At 41.0% G+C, this 19,912-nt stretch overlaps 1 protein-coding gene across 3 annotated transcripts in view; it reads right to left on the bottom strand.

Annotated features, from left to right (window-relative positions):
• Positions 1-19,912, bottom strand: part of AKAP13 (A-kinase anchoring protein 13) — a 164,856-nt gene that overhangs the window by 16,859 nt on the left and 128,085 nt on the right. For 2 of the 3 annotated variants that reach the window (XM_069466637.1, XM_069466635.1), the window contains 9 exons: positions 15,106-15,173; positions 12,831-12,897; positions 8,643-8,778; positions 6,463-6,575; positions 5,710-5,859; positions 4,839-5,089; positions 1,897-2,022; positions 1,663-1,780; positions 665-913 (listed from right to left, as the gene is read on the bottom strand). In XM_069466637.1, coding sequence (XP_069322738.1) covers positions 665-913; positions 1,663-1,780; positions 1,897-2,022; positions 4,839-5,089; positions 5,710-5,859; positions 6,463-6,575; positions 8,643-8,778; positions 12,831-12,897; positions 15,106-15,173 — 1,278 coding nt within the window. The remainder of the gene's footprint in view (positions 1-664; positions 914-1,662; positions 1,781-1,896; positions 2,023-4,838; positions 5,090-5,709; positions 5,860-6,462; positions 6,576-8,642; positions 8,779-12,830; positions 12,898-15,105; positions 15,174-19,912) is intronic. The other variant, XM_069466636.1, reaches the window with a different exon arrangement.

Below are 19,912 nucleotides of genomic sequence, written 5' to 3' on the forward strand. Positions count from 1 at the left end.
ATCACAGCTCACCGCAGCCTCCAACTCTTGGGCTCAAATGATCCTCCTGCCTCAGCCTCCCGAGTAGCTGGGACTACAGGTGCACACCATGGTGCCTGGCTAATTTTTTTATTTTTAGTGGAGATGGGGTCTCACTTTTGTTCAGGCTGGTCTCAAACTCCTGATTGAGCTCAAGAGATCCTCCTGCCTTGGCCTCCCAGAATTCTAGGATTACCGGCCAAGCGATATGTTTTTAATCTCGCGGATTCTGTGAAACCGTCTCACTCACTGTGTCTCTCTCCTTGCAACAGTTTTGCCAGAGCCTTCTGTCCCAAACTGGCTGTCCATCTCTTACAGGGGATACGTCTTCCTCAACAGCTTGCACATCCGTACTACTCTTACCTTTTGCTTTGTTTTCTAAAACCTTAACTTTCCATTTTCCTTGACTTCATCACTTTCTTGTCATCTTACTGTGTTTTGTATCATTTTGTAAACTATCTCAAACCAGTCCTTTTTGATGTAAGATTAAGAACAATTAAATTATTGCTGCGCTGGTTAAATGATGTTTGGATATGGGACTCTCTAGGAAAAAATCTGGTGGTGAATTTCCAAGAAAAGCACTTGGATTTTGCCTGTTCCACTTGGGCACACACTTGGGCTCAGACAAAAGTGAGCCGAGCCTTACCTTTCAACCTCCCCGCTGCGCTCTTCAGAAACACACTCCCGTCTCGCACAAGCTTCTTCCGTTTCAAATCTTCCTTGGCAAACATCTGACCACTCTTCATCCTCATGATCGACTTGCTGTCTGTCTTTGTATAAATCTCATTGAGACGTACTTTCTTCTCATAACTTGCCACTTTGCTGTCCACAGCTCCAATCACATCCTTTACCAGGCTCAAGGACTGTGAGAGATCTTCCTGCTCCACTTCATTGTCTTGGAAGGAAAGAATAATTCTGTTTTTAATGACTCCTTTCAGACAAGGGTACAGGGGGAGAGAATCCTGCTTTCCTGCTCCACATCATTTCCCTTTGTGGTTGTGCCATCAGAGGTCACGTGCCTATTCCTACTGTTGTCATCAGTTTAATTCTAAAGGAAGTTAGACGTTTTCAATGACATAAAAAAATGCAATTACATGCTATGTTCTAAACCAAAAGGTAGGAGAAAGATCGGAAAGAATAAAAAAAAAATAAAAATAAAAAAAAAAATAAACCAAAAGGAACCCAGTATTTTTAGGGAGGGAAAGTAATAGAGAGAGGAACAAGTTTTTTTAATTTATGTCTTTGGTTTACCTAATTTTTAATGCACTGCTTTGTAATCTTTAACTGCCCAGCAGGACTAGCCAAGAGAGAGAAACCAGTAAGGACTGATTAAAGGAGAAACAGCAGCAATTCCAGCACATCTGGGAAGAAATGGTGGGAGTTATCTCCCAGTCTGATGATAAGGGAGAAATAAGTTGTTCAGGTCCCTGAGCTCTTGATGGCATCAACAGGCGGTCCCTTTCCTTCTGCTGTCGTCTACACGTGACCTAACCGTCTGCGTTCTCACTCAAGAAAATTCCTTTCGAGATAACACAGATCTCTTTTAGACCTATTAGAGCACGAAACAGCTCTTCTATGGGGTCTCTAGTACTACTGGACACAGAGTCCTTTGGCACAGAACACCAAAGTATAAAGGAGACTCACCTTTGGTATACTGTGATATTCTTTGGAATAAAACTGGGTACTTGGTGATCCGCTGGGTCACCAGCAGTATGCACTCCGGGATTCCAAGCCTCCTCACGACTGCGCTGCTCATCTTCTTCTGCAAGGGAGGAAACAAACTGTTAGGAACTACATGAAGAAGGCAGCTCTAGCTAAAACTGACAGCGACACATTGCTCTCGACGGTGACAGGGATTTTCATGTTTTACATCAGTACCTTTACGAAGGCTTGAAAACGCTTATCCTTGGTATATAGGTCTTTGAAGTAGTTTACAGACTGGGTGTGCTGCCCACAAAATTTGCCATACGTCTTCTTTAAGCGTTCTGCATTCTCACCTGAGAACTGCAGAGAAAAAAAAGAGCAGAAGTTATACCATAACTCAGGGAGCCAAACTCTTAATGCCATTTTGTAAAAAGTTTCCAGTCTATTTATAAAAGCCAAGAGTGCGTCCTCATACACGCTCCCAAAAGATTTCAATGGTGCAGTAGCTTTGGACAACAGTCTGGCAGTTACCCAAAAGGTTAAATAGAGTTACCATATATATGACCCAGCAATTCCACTCCTAGATGTATAGCCAAGAGAAATAAAAACATATGTCCACACAAAAACTTGTACACAAATGTTCATAGCTGCCCTACTCATAATAATGGCCCCAAAATGGAAATAACCAGAATGTCCACCAATGGATAAACAAAACAAGGCATATTCATATAATGGGATATTATTTAGCCACAAAAAGGAACGAAGCACATGCTACAATTTCGATAAAGCTAGAAAGCATTATGCTAAGTAAAAACAAAAAAAAACACTCGCAAAGGACCAAATATTATTTTTTTCCCATTTATACAAAATGTCCAGAATGGGCAAATCCACAGAGACAGAAAGTATACGAGTGGCTGTCTAGGACTCGGCAGTTTAGTGTGTGTCGGGGGAGGGACAGTGACTACTAATGGGCGTGGGGCTTCTTTTTTGGGGTGATGAAAATGTTCTGAAATTGACTGGTCATGGTGGCACAACTGTGAATATACTAAAAGCCATTTAATTGTACACTTTGAATGGGTGGATTGTATGGCATATAAATTAAATCAATAAAGTTGTTATATATATTTAAATAAACAAAAACTTCCAGAAATATTTATGCACTATGGACGTAAGAAATGCAAAGTGTGTTCTAACTTCCATTTGTCATAAACACACTAATAAAACAAGGAGACTCACTAGAAGTTTTTCATGAGATATTTTGTCTTAAGAATTTGACCTGGATAAATGAGACAGACATCAGAAACAGCCATCATCACCCTAGAGATCTGTTTATCCTACCTACTTCCGTCAGACCAGCAGGCCTACCAATTCTGCATGGTCCTCAAATCATTCCCAAATGTGTACGATCTCAACAGCTCAGTTGAAGACATGCTCACTTTGGGGTAAATCAGTGAGTATCTCTATGTAGCCCATATGACACACGTAAGCACTGAGTTCCACATACTAAAAATCTCTGGAGGCAACACAAATTGATCCTTTCCAAAAAACCTGAAAAGGGTTCAGGGTAGCCTTTCCTTTCCCCATTTACCAAGGAGAAGCGGAGGCAGAGAGATTGTAAGCAATCTGTTCATACCATAAAGCAAACGCCCGACAAGGCTGACTTAGCCCTGGCAGACGGAACCAGCGAATGGATCCACGGGACTCAATTCTGAATTCTATCATCAAAGATCTCACTAGAGAACGTGCACAAATACAAGGAGGTACAAATGGTAATACAAGTCAAGGTCAGATGAGGCACCTGCGCAGGTCTGAAGCAGACAGGAGGGACAGAAAGAGAGAAATGGAAAAAGTCTGGGAAGGATGTTTGGGGAGGGTAGGTCCCACTTTGGGCCCTATCTGTTGCTCAAGCTTTTACCACACTGCATTTGCTTTTATATGACACGCCTGTCTTTACTGCTATGAGTTCCCTGAGGCAGACGTCCAAGCCATATTCACCTTTGCACTTCCACCTGGCATTTAACAGACACTCAGTAAATACTTGGAGAATGAATGAATGTACTGATGAATTAATGAAGTGAGGTGTATGGGCTCAAGAATATAACAGAAGGACAAAATTCCCTAATCTCAAAAAGAAATGTTCCAAAAATTAAGCCTCTGCTTCTACATAAAAGCAGAAATTTGCTGGGGGAAAAAGATCTAATCAGATGTGCATGTCATGCCCCTCTGCCTGTTAAGGTTACACTGTCAACATTATTTTCAAGAAGAATATTTTTAAAAGAAACATTAAAAGCTGTCTATGACAAACACATCTGAAAGTATCAAAATAATTTTTAACTGAATTTTTTGGAGATTAAAACCATACTACACCTTGAGGAAAATCTCAACAATACATTATAAAGTTATTACAGATAGTCACTTACTCCATTTTCTGTGCTCTACTTGGTTTTTAGATAAATGAGATCCTTTTGATTTGAGGCAGAGGGGAAAGTTGAAGACTTCTAGTGAATATGTTTTTGATTTCTTCTTCTTTTTTTTTTTTGAGACAGAGTTTCACTCTGTTGCCTGGGCTAGAGTGCTGTGGCATCAGCCTAGCTCACAGCAACCTCCAACTCCTGGGCTCAAGCGAACCTTCCCAGCTTAGCCTCCCAAGTACCTGGGACTGCAGGTGCTCGCCACCATGCCCAGCTAATTTTTTGTTTTTATTTTTAGTTGTCCACCTAATTTTTTCTATTTTTAATAGAGACGGGGTCTCGCTCTTGCTCAGGCTGGTCTTGAACTTCTGACTTCAAGCAATCCTCCTGCCTCAGCCACCCAGAGAGCTAGGATTACAGGTGTGAGCCACTGCATCTGGCCTGATTTCTTAAACTATACTATTTCTGATGATGGTATAGGCTCTGAGGAAGAAAAACTAACTTTTATTGCGTATCTGCCATATATGTTAGGTACTTTATAAACACACTCCCTTTAACTATCTAAAATAGCATTAGGAGAGAAACTCTACTGTCCTCATTTTACAGAAAAGGAAATCAAGGCTCAGAGAGATAAATAACTTCCCTAAGCTTACAAGGATCATAAATGGTAGAAACAAGACATGAATGCATGCCTATTGAACTCCAAAGCTTTTTTTTTTTCCCCACTGCATGGGAGCAGAACCCGAAATCCTTCCCATTGCTCACCTGATTTACAAGCACATCTCCTATTCTCTTGATGAGAAAGTTCTTTTCACTTTTATCCACCAGTGACTCCTTCTTCCGCTCCAGGATCCTCTGAAAGAATTGGCTATGTATACTGATCAGCTCATCCAAACAGGGGAACAGCTTTTCCACCATCTGCTGTTCAAAAAGCAGATCCGTCATCATCCCCCGGCTGTACACATCACTCATGATCTTGAGTGTGCGGATGTGATGGAACTCTGTCTGCATCAACTCTAGAAGGAGGATGAAGATCAAGGGTCAGGGATATTCGTAATTTTATAAAGGATTCTCTTTCAAAGATCACCTGCTGTCGTCATAAGGCTATTTCACAGTCCAATTTAAACTTTAAAATTGGATCAATAGCTATCTTTTCCCCCAAAGTGTTCTCATCTTATTCCTCTATTTTTCACGTGTCCTAACACCACTTTCTATGATAGGTATGCTGGATTCCATCAGTCTTAAATAGTGGTTTTCAGGGAGGCCTTCACTGGATTCAGTACCTCTCATACTAGCCTGTGTTCCCAGTTTCTAGAAATGACTTGTGTTTAGTCTAGCTTCTAGTAAAGGTAAGGAACTAAACTGTACTTTCACAAGAGATCTCCTTCTAGGACTGCTGTAAAAATAAGCACTCATATATAAATAAAATGTTCATAGAATTTAAAAAAATAGAGCGGGGCAAAAGGGAGAAAAGAACACCAACAAGACCATGTATCTCTATGCCTTGAAGTTTTTAAAGGAAGCCTTTAAGAGGCACATACACAATAGCTGATTTTCCATTGCCCAACAAGTCACCAGCTTAAAAATGCTAGACAATGCAAATCAAATACAAGCAGAGCTAAATGAAGACTCTCACCATAAATCACCTCTTGCCGTTTGACCACATCCTTCTTTTGCTGTTTCAGAAACTTGCTATCCACAATCCGACTCCAGGACTCTGCTTCCAGCTGTTTGGAATCAATCTCAAAGTCTCCCATTAGTTGTCCTTCATTCATGTCTGTACCTACTCCTCAAAATACCAAACAGTCAGTATCAGAATCTTGGGTTTGCGACCCCTAAAAAGCCTACACTGGATTTTCCTCAGGGTGATGGCTGACTCTGTAAGACACGACCACGCTGCACTAACACATGGGACATTCATGGAGAGGATATTCCAGTAGTAGAAAAGAGCCAGTGGTCTGTTTGGGAGGTACAGGCTCTATATTCAAGACCCTGGTTGAGAGTGAACATCATATAAACCAAACATAATTAAGACATGACTCCTACATGAAATAGGAGTTAGAAGAACCCGGTGCCTTTACATGTTTAAGAGAATAGGCTTACAGTGTGTTGTGAGATCTAGAACTGAATGTGTACAAAAGTTTAGGGAAAGAAAAAGCATTTGTACTAAAGATATGCCTGCATTAAAATCAATGACATCTTTCAGTGGACAAATAATAGAGTAGGTTTGATTATCCATTCATTACAAAGCAGCTGAGGCTTCTCAGACTACTTACAGAATCTTCACAAGGAGGAGGCAGGCCCTATTATTCCATCAACACTTCTATTCTAGGTTGATCGCGCACAGTCTCTACGGAGGTATAAAATAGAGGCCACAAATACTTCTTACCCTCATCAGTAAGTGATTCTGTTGACTCATTGACCTTGCTGATTTTATTTAGTGAGTCTGTTGAATGAGACAGGAATTTCCAGGTGTTTGACATGTTCTCATCATTGCCAACTCTGGGGACAAAAAGAAGCACATACTGTCAAATACACTCTAATAAGCCTGAGTTTGTATTCTTTAATGAGTACTTGAAAAATTCTAACATGACAGCTGGCTGAAAGTACTACAGTGACTGAAGACAGAGTACTTATGTAAGGTACACAGCAACAGGCAACAGTAAATGAAGTTTGGAAGGATTTAATATATTTAATATTATGGTAAACTCAAAACTTTTTGAACGCTTTGAGTTTTTTTTTTTGAGACAGAGTCTCTGTCTCCCTGGATAGAGTGCAGTGGCATCATAATAACTCACTGCCATCTCAAACTCCTGGGATCAAGTGATCCTCCTGCCTCAGCCTCGAGAGTAGCTGGGACTACAGGTGTGTGCCACCATGCCTGACTAATTTTTCTATTTTTAGTAAGGATGGGGTTTCACTTTTGCTCAGGCTGGTTTCGAACTCCTGACCTCAAGCAATCCTCCCGTCTCTGCCTCCCAGAGTGCTAGGATCACAGGTGTAAGCCTCCGTGCCTGACCGAGCACCCCGTCCCCTTATTTTTTATAATGATATGAAGCAAGGAGATCTTTCCCCCTTTAAACCATTTATACTTAAATGTTATATAAGAAATTTCTGTTTAAAACTTACTGCCTGACCACTACACTATTTTCCCCGTTTTCTAAATAACTATACACTGAACACTTATTTATTTATTTATTTATTTTTTGAGACACAGTCTCACTCTGTTGCCTGAACTAGAGTGCCGTGGCGTCAGCCTAGCTCACAGCAACCTCAAACTCCTGGGTTCAGGCGATCCTTCTGCCTCAGCCTCCCAAGTAGCTGGGACTACAGGCATGTGCCACCATGCCCAGCTAATTTTTCTATATATATTTTATCTGTCCATATAATTTCTTTCTATTTTTAGTAGAGACGGGGGTCTCGCTCTTGCTCAGGCTAGTCTTGAACTCCTGAGCTCAAACAATCCACCCGCCCTGGCCTCCCAGAGTGCTGGGATTACAGGTGTGAGCCACCGCACCCGGCCACACCAAGCACTTATAATAACCTATATTCTTTGGACTTTATCAACCCCAAGTCATTAACTAGTATAGTAGGCACCAATAAATGTTTGGTGTTTGACACAAAAACAAGCAAGAGTCCTTTAAAACCTTAAATTTAATTTAAAGAATAACTTTTCGAAGTCACAATGCAAATAAACTTTAGTAATGTTACAACCCTAAAAAGAAGGCTTTTGGGGATAATGAAAATATAAAGACAAACAAAACAAAACAAAAATACCTGAAACTTTTTTTTTAAGGAGGAAGAAACATTCGCCAGCACAGAGGTTAGGAAATACAGACAGAAGGAGACTTTGCACCCTTTAGTTATGAATTTTCCTTCAACTTAGGTTAAGAGACATGTAAGAGGTGTTTCAAGTCCTACATTTAAGATGACTTATTTATTTGGTGGGAAGGCCAGGCATCTTACCCAAAACAGTCAGTCACATCATAATCAGCCCTGTGCTAACCACCTGACAGCCAAGGCCTGGCCAGGGGGCCACAAAAGAAACTCAGTGCAAATGAGTGAGTGGGAACCCAGTAGCAGTCAATGGGTCATAATGCACCTCCATGAAACTGAAAAGTATTAAGAGGCAAGGATGGAAAAAGGGCTTAAAAAGAAATAAAACAACCAGGTTTATCTGAACAATAGAAAAGTGTAACATCTGAAAATCTAAGTGGCTACAACCAAAAATTCAGAATTAAATCATCTTTTTTCCTATTCCTACTTCTTATTTTGATCTAAAATCATCTTTTGAGAACTCAGCTTCTTCAAAAGCAGGTCTGATCATGTACAAAAGCCTAGAGAGCAACTGCCTGATAAAGGTGGTTAAAGGAGATCCTTGAGGCAAAACGGCAGTCACGGCATCAATACATAGTCCCCATCCTCCTCGCCTGCACCACCCAGTCGGGCACCAACCCATGATGTTACACACGTATTTCTAAAAGAACAATCTTCTTGTCAAATGATATGATTATTATTATGCTCTTGTCACCTAGATGTCAATTGTGCTATCTTTCAATCTCTGCTTACCCAGTAATGTTTTGTATGGAGACACTTTTGGAGAGCGAGACACTCTGCTGGGACCGTCTGTTAGGAAATATTGGGGTGGTAGTGGTTTCCTCTGCCAGGAGGACTGCAGATCGAGGGCGCTCCTTGGGCTGCGAGGCTGCAAAGGAAAAGAGGACACTAATTAAACCATCACCGGTCCATGCCTACCTAGTACTGACTTCTGACAAATGCCAAACAAAAGCAAGGTGCTTTAAAACAGATTTGCCTTGGGAATGTAAATTGGTACAAAAACTCTTCGAGGGTAGTTCAGCAATAACTATCGAAATTGTAAATGCCTATAGTCTCTGATCCGGTAATTTCACTTTTAGACTATATTTATTCTACAAGATGTATGTGTATATTTTTAAAATGATGTATGTCCTAAGTTATTCAATGCAATCTTGTTGGTAAAAGCAAAAGATCAGAAATGACACAAATGAGTAATGAAAGAAGACTGGTTAGTAAGTTATTGTGCATCACACAACAGAATACTATGCAGCTTTAAAAAATATGAGGATGCTCCCCTTGTACTCACACAGATCTCCATGATACACTAAGGGGGGACAATCAAGGTACAGAACAAAGTACACAACAGGCTATTTCATGCTTAAAAGAAAGAAAAATTAATAATCCAGGTTGGTATTTGCTTTACTTTAATAAGGGAACTCTAGGAAAATAAATAAAAAACTAAGAAAAGTGGCTGCCTTTGGGGTGGGATGGAAATGAGGCAATGGGGATAAAGAATCATGTGAAAGCATTAAATATTTTAAAATTTAAAAATAAGACTAAAAGCATTTTAAGGATAAAAGGAACCTTAGAGATAACTGGGACTAGTGTTCTCTGGGACCACCTACCACAAAATGTCTTAAATGCTTGTTAGATATGAAATTCCCAGCCCTCCTTGTCCTCTGGGGGTGGAACCAGGAAGTCTACATATTTTCCAGGCTCAAGTGATTTTTCTGTTCATTGTTTAAGAGTATAGATTTTGATCAATTCCTTTAATTTGCAGATGAGGAAAATGTACCACTTGTTTAATGTCACTTAATGGCTGACCCTTGAACGACATGGGCATGAACTGCAGAGTCCACTTGCACATGGATTTTCTTCTGCCTCTGCCACCCCTGAGACAGTAAGACCAAGCCCTCCTCTTCCTCCTCAGCCTACTCAATGTGAAGATGAGGATGAAGACTTTTGTGATGATCCACTTCCACTTCACGAATAGTAAATATATTTTCTCTTCCTTACCATTTTTCTAAAATAACATTTTTTTTCTAGCTTAATTTAAGAATGTAGTATGCAATACATTTAACCTATGTACCAGTAAGGTCAACAGTAGACTATTAGTGGTTAAGTTTTGGGGGAGTCAAAAGTTATATATAGATTTTTTTTGACTTGCGCAAGGGGCTGGCACCCCAATGCCCCCATTGTTCATGGCTCAAATGTAATTTGTTCTCATACTGCATATTTATCCTTAACATGACCAATGAGGAAAATGGAGATCTAACTTGCTAAAGCAGTCGCACTGGCCTTCAGTAAAAAATTGTTTTTCCTTGGTGACTGAGCTCCTGCTCCAGACACAAGTTGCATTATCTGTCCATCCCCAGGACCGTCAAGAGCTGAAGGAAGTAAGACTGGGGTGGCTGTTATGACTTCACAGTATTTCAGGATGTTTCTGACTTAATAACATTAATATAATCATTCATTTCCAATTCAAATCCTATTTAGAAGAAGATGACACAATAAAACACAGAACATGATAGTCTATAACATGGCCAGAGCCTTGCTGCAGGAAGTACTCAGGAGTACGGGATGTGGGTCCTGTTCCCACAGAGTAAGAGCAACTGGGAGGAGAGAGAATATGCCTACGTGTTAAGGGGGCTGGAGCGCTTCCCAAGTGTTTCAGAAGGGAAGTCACTGGGCAGACAAAATCTGACGGAGGCAGAAACACTAGTTCTTGAAGAATGGCAAGGATGTGGACAGATGACAAGGAAAAGAGAGGATAATTCTGATGAGAAGAACTATAAGAATGAAGGCCGAGTAATTACATAGTATTAACGTAAAAAGGAGACAAAAACAGAGGAGGAAGCAAATAGAGGATATATACAAGGGATCAGTGAAAAGGCTGAAAAAGCAGAATGAAGTCATGTTATGCAGAGTCCTGTAAGTTATCAATAACCTATATCTAAAATACAAGATGGGGGATGAAAATAGCAGCTTTTCCTTGTTTCATATCAATCCATATTCCACCTGAGGAAAAGTTACTTAGTCTCTTACAGCCTCAACGCTCCTTGGTATTTTTGAACCTCAGTTTCCTTATTTGTGGTGATGGTGATAGCAGCGAAAGCTAACGCCTGAGGAGTGCCTACTGTGAAGTACTTTATAGGTATAATCTGATTTAAACCTGACTACTACCCCAGGATAGTATTATCCCCCGTTACAGAGAAAGAAATGAGGCACAGAGAGGTTTAGCACTGTCCAAGGTTACACAGCTAGTAAGCGGTGGCACCGGGACTCAAATCCACACAATCTGAATCTAGAATCTATACTCCTGACCACTACCTTGCCTCAGTGGGGTGAGGAGTAAGAATATGTGTGGAGGGTCAGAGTTAATAAAATAAAGAACCTGGCACATAACAGGTACTTTAAAAAAAGATACATTATTTTATCTGAAGTTAAAGAAAATAGGCTTCTGAAACAAGGAATAATGTCACAGAAAAAAAAACAAGGGATGTCACAGTAAAAGAGTTTAAAGAAGTTCAGACTTGTAAAAGCTGTGTGCAATGGTTGTGATCACAGCTTGAAGTGGGTGTCAGTCTGGGTGGGTGTCAGAGCTCCTCTTCTAGTTGTCTTACACGCAAAGATGGATAATAACCGGATTTAATATGTCTAAAGGGAATTCAAAATCTTCTCTGGGAGTACAGACAGGTATAGCCATTTTGGAGCTGTGTGAAAGTAGTTAGAGAAATCAGGCATAAAGCAGCGTTTCTCAAGCTAGCCTGCGTATTGGAATCACCTGGACATCTATTAAAGCACAGACCGCTGGGCTCCACCCCCGAGTTTCTGATTCCCAGATCTGGGTAGGGCCCAAGAATACACACTTCTAACTGGTCCGGGAACTACACTTTGAAAAATACTGCAGATATTTATTACTGCATTATTATGGTAGTAATTGAAAGCAATTTAAATATTCTATCTTTGGTGGAATTGGATAATTAAAATGTGATGTATGCTTTATAAGAGTACCATATAGCAGTCTGAAGCAGTAGCTTATAACAACAACAACATGCATAGATCCCAAAACAATATTGAGCAACAACAAAAAAAGAATACATAAGCATAAGTCATATTATCTAATTCTGTGGTCCCCAACCCCCATGCCTGCTAGGAAACAGGCCGCGTATCACCTAGCAAGCCCTGCACCCCCTCCCTCCCACCCATGACACCCCCCTACCTCCTCGGTCTGTGGAAAAATTGTCTTTCATGAAACTGGTCCCTGGTGCCAAAAAGGCTAGGGACCGCTGATCTACTTTAATTAATTCAACACAAAATCATGACAGAATTTTTTCAAAGATATACATGTATCTAACAATACAGCAGATTAGGACATACATTAAATATATTACGGGGGGAATGGAGGATGAAAAGGGAAAAATACTAAATAAAACCAAAGTGGAGTCTTGCATACACTGGTGAAAACAATTTGCATGACTGGGAGACTGTGATTTACTTAATTTTGCATACCACTTGAGGTCCCTGGGGAAAAAATGAACCATTTCTATAGCTTCACAGCTTATAAAGAAGTCTAACAAGCAAGATCGCATTTGATTCACACAACTGTGAAGCACTAAAAGCAAGTATTCTAATTCTCAACTGCTACTAGGGAGGAAATTGAGATGCACAGGGGTCACCTGCTTAAACTCACAGGGCAAAGGTGTTACCTTTAGATGAATACACACACTGTTCTAGAAACCTTCAAAGAGGGTTTGATAGTATAATGTCAAGCTATTGGTGAAGGAATCTGCAGTATAAAACGGTAGTCTTTTCTAACTTACCACAAAATAGGTATTCAAATCTGGATTATGAATAATAAATGACCATTACGACAGTATTTTAAAGTCCAGAACTAGAAAGTCAGAAAGGGAATTCTGGGAGGTGGGTTGTGTTACTTACGCTTGTTCCTCATAATGACTGTGGGCAGCGATGACGTGTCGTGCGCCTGCAGGCCACCTTTGGGCTGCTAAGGAAAAAGAAAGAAATTCATGAAGCCTGCACTGACAGCTCCCCCTCTGTCAAGGTTTGAGAAGCCCGGAGTAGAGGGCAGAGGCTCAGCCTCCTCTCCTGCTGTTTCCGCACGGCCCTAGCACCCCGCATCCCAGGGAGGGCTGCCCCACTTGTCAGCCCCTGACCCCCCAAGTCCTCCCCCATGCCGCAGAGGCTGTTTCCTCTGCCCAGGATGCCTTTCTTACCTTCACAGGCATGACATTCTTCCACCTCAGCGCTACTGAAGTATCGTGCCTCCTTGGGAAAGACATCCACTAGCCTCTTCCCTCTCCTCACCCAAGGCCCTGCCTGGCACCCCTTTCTTCTCATTTATGGAAACTGACTGTCCATCTTTCCCACTAGACAGCTGCTTCCTTAAAAGCAGCATCTGTGCCTTTTTCATTTCTATTTCCCCAGTGACTGGCATTATAAGGTGCTAAATTCTTAGGCAAAATGCTAATTTTGGTTAAGACTCTAGTTGTAACATATAACACTTTGAGAAATTATAGACTGAAGCAATTAATGAGATAAATCATTAGAGGAAACAGGTCATTTGCAATTTAAAACAGAATCCCCCCCTTTAGGTTATATTCTCTTACACAAGAGATGCTCAATCTGTATCGTTACTGTTCTACAGAACCTAGTAGATTCATAACAGCAGTAAGTTTTACCAGAGATCACAAAGTCAAATGACTATGGGGTCGAGCAAGAAGCAAACGACAGAAGCAAGATGGGGCAGGAGTGAGGTGGGGCGGGCAGTGGCAGTCTGGAACTTATCCTGTCTAAAGGATGGAGCAGTCACTCAGCTCCAGGTGACTATCATTTGCCATCCATCCCTCCCACACTGAAGGATCTATAAGCCAGACACCATGCTAGGTGCTCAGGCTCTATTAACAGATCAAAGATTCCTGCCTTCAGAATGGTTGGCAAGTTTGGAGCTTATATTCTAGGAGAGGGAAGGTACAGATCATAATATATAAGTATGTATAATAAATAAAGATGGTTAAATACAGACTCTGAGAAGGTGGTAAGTACTATTGAAAAAAGGAAACAGAGCAGGCTCAGGACAACTCGGAGTGCTGGGTGAGGGGAAACACCAGTGGACCTGCGGTTGTGAGAACTTAAAAATTTTCAGGAGAAATAAGCATACACTCTGCTATGAAATGTGACTTTTAAATAAACGCATTAACTCAAATGAAAAAAATACTACACGAGGCAAACAAAATACACGTTCATGGGCTGAGTAAGACCTGGGCTAGAGAAGCTTGCCATCTTTACGCCAGTTCAGTGCTTCTCACAGTGAGGTCCTAGGACCATCAGCATCATCTGGGAACTTACTAGAAATGCAAATTCCTGGACTCCACCCCAAAATCTCAAACTCTGGGACTGGGGCCCGGTAAGCTGTCTTTTAATAAGCCCTGGAGATGATTCTGATACACATTCCAGATTGAGGCCATCGCACTAGATAAATGTGTTTGGTTATCAAGGAAGCACACAGCACGTTGAGCATCTGTGTAGATGCGGAGCAAAAAGACATTTATGGGCGACTAGAACGCTGAAGACCATACAGACCACCTAGCAGGTACGCCCCTAAACCTACAATCTTTTCCTACGCATCACTGGAAAGGCATCATTACATAGCACGCATGCTGAGAGTAGGGACCACCAGACAATGGGCACTTCTCATTCTTTTTTATCCTGTGATCAGAGATATCCAGTGTATGTACCTGTGGAGGAAAGTGCTGCCAGATGGGCTGGGCTAACCGTAACAACTCCCCCACCCTCACAGGCAGATCAAAGCCTCTGATTAACACCTGCTGCCATCACGGTCTGAGGAAGGGTGTGAACAGCAGAGCAAGTCTGCAGAAGCGGTTAAGAAGAAAAGCACTTCAGCAGCAACACAGAAATATTAAAGCCACCAAGAAATGTATATCTAACACGTACAAGTTCTGAAAGCATTTTCTTCTCTAAAAGTCGCAAATTCCCTGAGTGTGTTAATCAAAAGGAGGATTGATCACTTGAGAGAAAAATTATTTTTTGCTTATTCTGGTCTCAAGGTTGGTACCAAACGATTAAAACAAACAAAACCCACCACAACCTCAACGCTCCCAATTCCTGAGGATTTTACTGGTTTAAACCCTTTTATTAAATATTTTAAGCCTTCCTTTAGCCAGAAATGTCTTACCTTCATTCTGACCTTTGCACAGCAGGCCAGACTTTCTCTGCAGCCTTTGTGGACAAACGCACCGCAATCTGCAAAGAAAGCAAAATCCACGGTCACGATGACAGAGCAAACAGATCCTGGAGTCTGACTTTCCATTGCTGCTGCAAGCAGCGGATGAATTTCAAAGTGAAGTTGCTCATATGTAAGAATGCAACTCTAACTGAAATTACAGACTGCAGTCCCCTTCTAGGAAGCAGGCCTGTGATGTTATTTGGGGGAGAAAGCAGATGTGATTTCTAATTTAACAAAAAATAGAAGTCTAGAACCTCTCAGACAGGAAGCTGAAAGGCTACCAAAACTAAAAACGAAAGTGTCTGCCATCACATGTAAGTTTAAGTCACAAATAAATACATAAATAAAGTCCCTAGCGGGCTGTAAAATTTGTATGACTGCATCAAAGTGCAGAACATGAAATGTGAAAATCTACCTGCTTCCGTCCTTTTACTTGAGATCGTAACTACCCTGAGCTTTGTGCAACCCACTCTCTGGGACGAGCTGCACATGAAAAGGTCACAGAACCACTCGCAAGCACCTCTGGGAACCCCGACTCAAGAGCAAACGAGAGACTTCCAGAAAGAGAACACAGAAACCACAATTTGCCCAGGACATGATTTTATCTCAGTTCTTTTATTTCTCACTCCCTTGGACTACAAGGGCCATTGATGTAAAAACCCAACCCTCTGTACCTCAGAAGGGCCACCATTGGCTCTCAGTGCTGCCATGAAGTCATAAAACAGAACTGGGCCAGAGGTGGAGTAGAAACAACAAAAGAGTTGTCTGTGGGGACACGGATGAGGAGAGACTCTCCCGGGAAGGGTTCCCTCAGGAAATCAACGACAGACACCATGCACTAGGCAACGCTGCACAGAACGACTCAGGAAGCACCGCAGGGCCTGTCAATGTCAACTCACAAGTTACGGGCCAAGATCTCTTCTAGCTCAGACGTAAGGATTGGGGGTTGGGGGGGGGGGTATTGGAGTGATGATGGGGAGGGGTGGGTACCAGAAAGGAGACTGCCAAGACCCCAGACCCCAAAGGCCTTTCCATTCCTTTTGTAACAGTTGCTCCGTCAACGCCCACTTGACTCACTTCCCCCCCCCCTTCACAGTGTATTGAGGTATCTTAGGTTTTTCTCCTCCACTGGGTGCTCCTCTGGAGCAGGATTGCTCACCCATTGCAGAATCTTCAGTTGTCTCTCTAGCACAGTGCCTGGCTCGTGGCACCCACTCAAATGTCTGTCTGTGGACCCTATGCCTGTTCTACCCAAAAGCCAAATACCCTGACACGCTCTTGATTACAGTATGTGAATTATCAGCTTATTAACATTAAAAGGAGAACAGGAAGAACAGCTGTCAAACTCAATTTGACTTAGGTCCTGCCTCTGCTAGTTAGTGTGACCCTAGTACAAATCCTTTCTCTACAGGCCTTGGTTTCCTCATATAAAAATGAAAAAAGGAACCACATTTCTCCCCAAGTTCCTTCTGTCTGTGAATCTTTAAGGGAGGTGGGCGAGCTGGACCCACAGCAAAAAGCATAACAAAGTAGTCGAGGCAAACTTCCTTGATGCATTTTCTAGTAAGGCAAATGTGTCTGCCCGTCCTCAGCACTACCCTTCCTCAGGGTATGTGGTGTCTCCGCTTCCCTGCCACACAGTCGCCGGCGACCAGGGCCCTGCCGTGGTCTGGGCTAGCTGGCCCATCACCTCCGTCCTGTGCACAGGCTTCACAGCTCCCCTCCCCCTCTTTCTTCTGAAGTCTTTCAAATACGTCTTCCTTAATTCCATCCCTCCTTCCCCTCTCAGAGTTTTGCCTGTTTATTAGGAGAACCTCTCATTCACTTCATTCTACTTAAATTAAAACATGCTTTAAGCCATAAGTTTAAAACTAATGAATCCATAGCAAGGACAAGGAAAGGCAGATATTTAGAAATGAAATAAAATGTGGCACTAGCACACAATAACAGTACCTTTAAAATATTAACAACTCCTCATAAAATAATAGGAACAAGACAATCAACTGGACAAGACTATGAACAGGCAATTCACTAAAACCACAAAACAGTGCTCAATCTCTCTAGAAATCAGAGAAATGCAAACAAAGAAATACCATTTTATATCCAGACTGGTCAAAATAAAAGTCTGCCAGTTCTAAGTACTGGTGAGAAAACAGTGATGCAGGAACCCTTCTTATCTGCTAAGGGATCTAGAAATTGATACACCCACTTTGGAGAGAGTCCTTCAACAACATGTAATAAAGTTGAAAATATGCCCACTTTATGAGTTAGTGCTTCTTGGTATATAGCCTAATGACCCACACACGTATGTGAGGATGTCTATTGCAGCACTGTTTGTAACAGAAGTTGGCAATATCCCAAATGATTGAGTAGTGGAGCAGACTTAATATATTCATATAATGGAATAGCATGTAAGAGTTAAAAGTCAATGATCAGTAGAACTATGTGTTTCAACATGCTGAATCCTCAAAATACAATGTATTACAAAATGAGATGTATCGTATGGCAGGATTTATTAAAACTAACACCCCCGCCCCCCGTTTATATACGAGATGAAATTATAAACACAGACTTCTAATACAGTGAATTCATGTTGGGCTTGTCTCTGGGGAGGAAGGAAAGAGAATGGGGCAGGGAAACGCAGGGGAATTTAACTTGAACTGTAATGGTTTCTTAAAAAAATAAAAAATAATCTGAAGCAATGACAGAATATTACTATGTTTTCATTTTGAGTGGTGGGTACATAGGTCTTTGTTAAATTACCCATGAACAATATTTGTATTAATATTTTTCAAAATAAAAAAAAACTCAGTATATCACACTCTAATATCCTTCAAAGTTCCTTATCCTTAAAAAAAATCAATTTATCATATTTCTGATAAAAATAATTTTCACTTAGATTTTACTAAGATTCCAATTACAACAGTGCATTTTTCCTTTTGCTTTATTAACAATCTAGTAGATCTATGCCTAGTATTTTAGGCACCTATTGGGCAACATAGGAGGTGGTGGAATCGCTTGAGAACTTGCTACTAATTCTGATGTGCGAAAGTGACCAAGTAGCACACAATGGACAGAACTTATTTCCAAGTTCTGTTCTTCCTGTTCCTTTTCTCCTGGCCAGTTCCAACACCCTACAGAGAATGAAGCAATGGCAATTTTCAAGGGAGTGGTATTATCACTTTTAAATAGACTCCAGTAATATTCCAGTTCTCAGGCCAGTGTTTGAGATCTAAAAGACAATTCCAATTTAACGAATCATAAAAGCAGAAATAACATTTAAAATGTGCTTCTAGAAAGAACTTTTGACATACATTCACTTTTTCAATTAACTGAGACATGTCCTGAAACCCACAACCCAGCTGGAAGTTTAATGTGCTCTATTTTATGGTCACGAGTCTTAGTGATAAATAGTTCAGATGGATGTCTGCTTAACATGCTGAAGTACCTACTTGGAAAACACTCAACTTGTTACACCAAGTTGTCCTGGACTCAATTCACAGTGATGGTTTTAGTGCTGTGCGTGGGTGATTTAGAACTTCGGCCCCACTGACATCAGCCAAAGACATGAGATTAAAACCTTATTCTCTGTTTTGGAAAACTGACAATTACCAAGAATGTAAGAACTGAAGACAAATCTAATACATTTTCAAACTCTCTGCCACAAACCATACCATGCTGTTAGGAAGATCAAAGAAGAATTATCTGGCCTTTTTAAAAATTTATTTCTTTGAAAGATTTCCTAATAGCAGTAAGCAATATGCTTTCAGTTTTCAAAATTCTTCAAAAAGGTCTCGGCACCATGGTTTATAGGACCAGAGCAGACCCCAAATTATACTCCTCTGAACTTAAAAGCAAACAGCCTGACCTTCAACTTCTTTCTTCACTACAAGGAGGCATCAAACAAAAGAAAATGAAGCTCAACCCACATGACTGGGAACTATCATGTATCTGTTGCTGCATTTTTCTTTAATCCTTGCCACTAACCACTGCAGATCTTTGGTGCACTGTTATATACTATGCATTCTTTCTCTTCCAGCAGAAAAATAAAACAAACCATTAGACAGACTAACTTAAGAAAATCAGCTTTATAGAATGATAAGAGGAGGGGCCATGCCAAACAAATGAAATTACAGAATATCAAGGGACTGTCTACTAAAGAAAGAGTCGCCTTCATGAGCCGAGTTCTGTGCATCCAGAGCCCTGAAGAAGGGGGTCTTCCGATACTTTAGTCCACCGATTGTCATTAGGGACTATGCTGAAGAGTTCTGTGTTCTTCCTACTAGGGACAGATCCGAGCAGCAAAATCTACTTGGAAAAAAATGATCTGATGCTTAAGGACACAGGTTGAAGAATTAATTACCTTTAGGGACAGAAGTGTGCAACTTCCTTCTATTATTTCAACCCTAACCACAAAAATGAAAATAAAACAAAAAACAAGTATGAGCAATTTAGAAATGCATGCTCCAAAATTCTCTGTGCAACTTCTTGTTTAAAATCTTTAGGAAACGTGAGACATTGCCTGATCTGGATAATGCTCATATGCAAAAGGCCATGTGAGATGTTCTTGGTAGCTGGTGTAATAACCACAGTGCTGATGTAAAGAACAAGAGGAAAGCCACAAAGGAGAGCCAAATCATCATAGCTGAAGTGCCCATAACAGCAGTTTTCATAAGAACACTGGTAAACAAAAATGCAACAAAATGAAAGTGCTCTGCTTGAAAAAGAACTGACTTATTCTTCATTCACCTTCCTC

The sequence above is a fragment of the Eulemur rufifrons genome, chromosome 3 (assembly GCF_041146395.1).
Source record: "Eulemur rufifrons isolate Redbay chromosome 3, OSU_ERuf_1, whole genome shotgun sequence".
Lineage (NCBI taxonomy): Eukaryota > Metazoa > Chordata > Mammalia > Primates > Lemuridae > Eulemur > Eulemur rufifrons.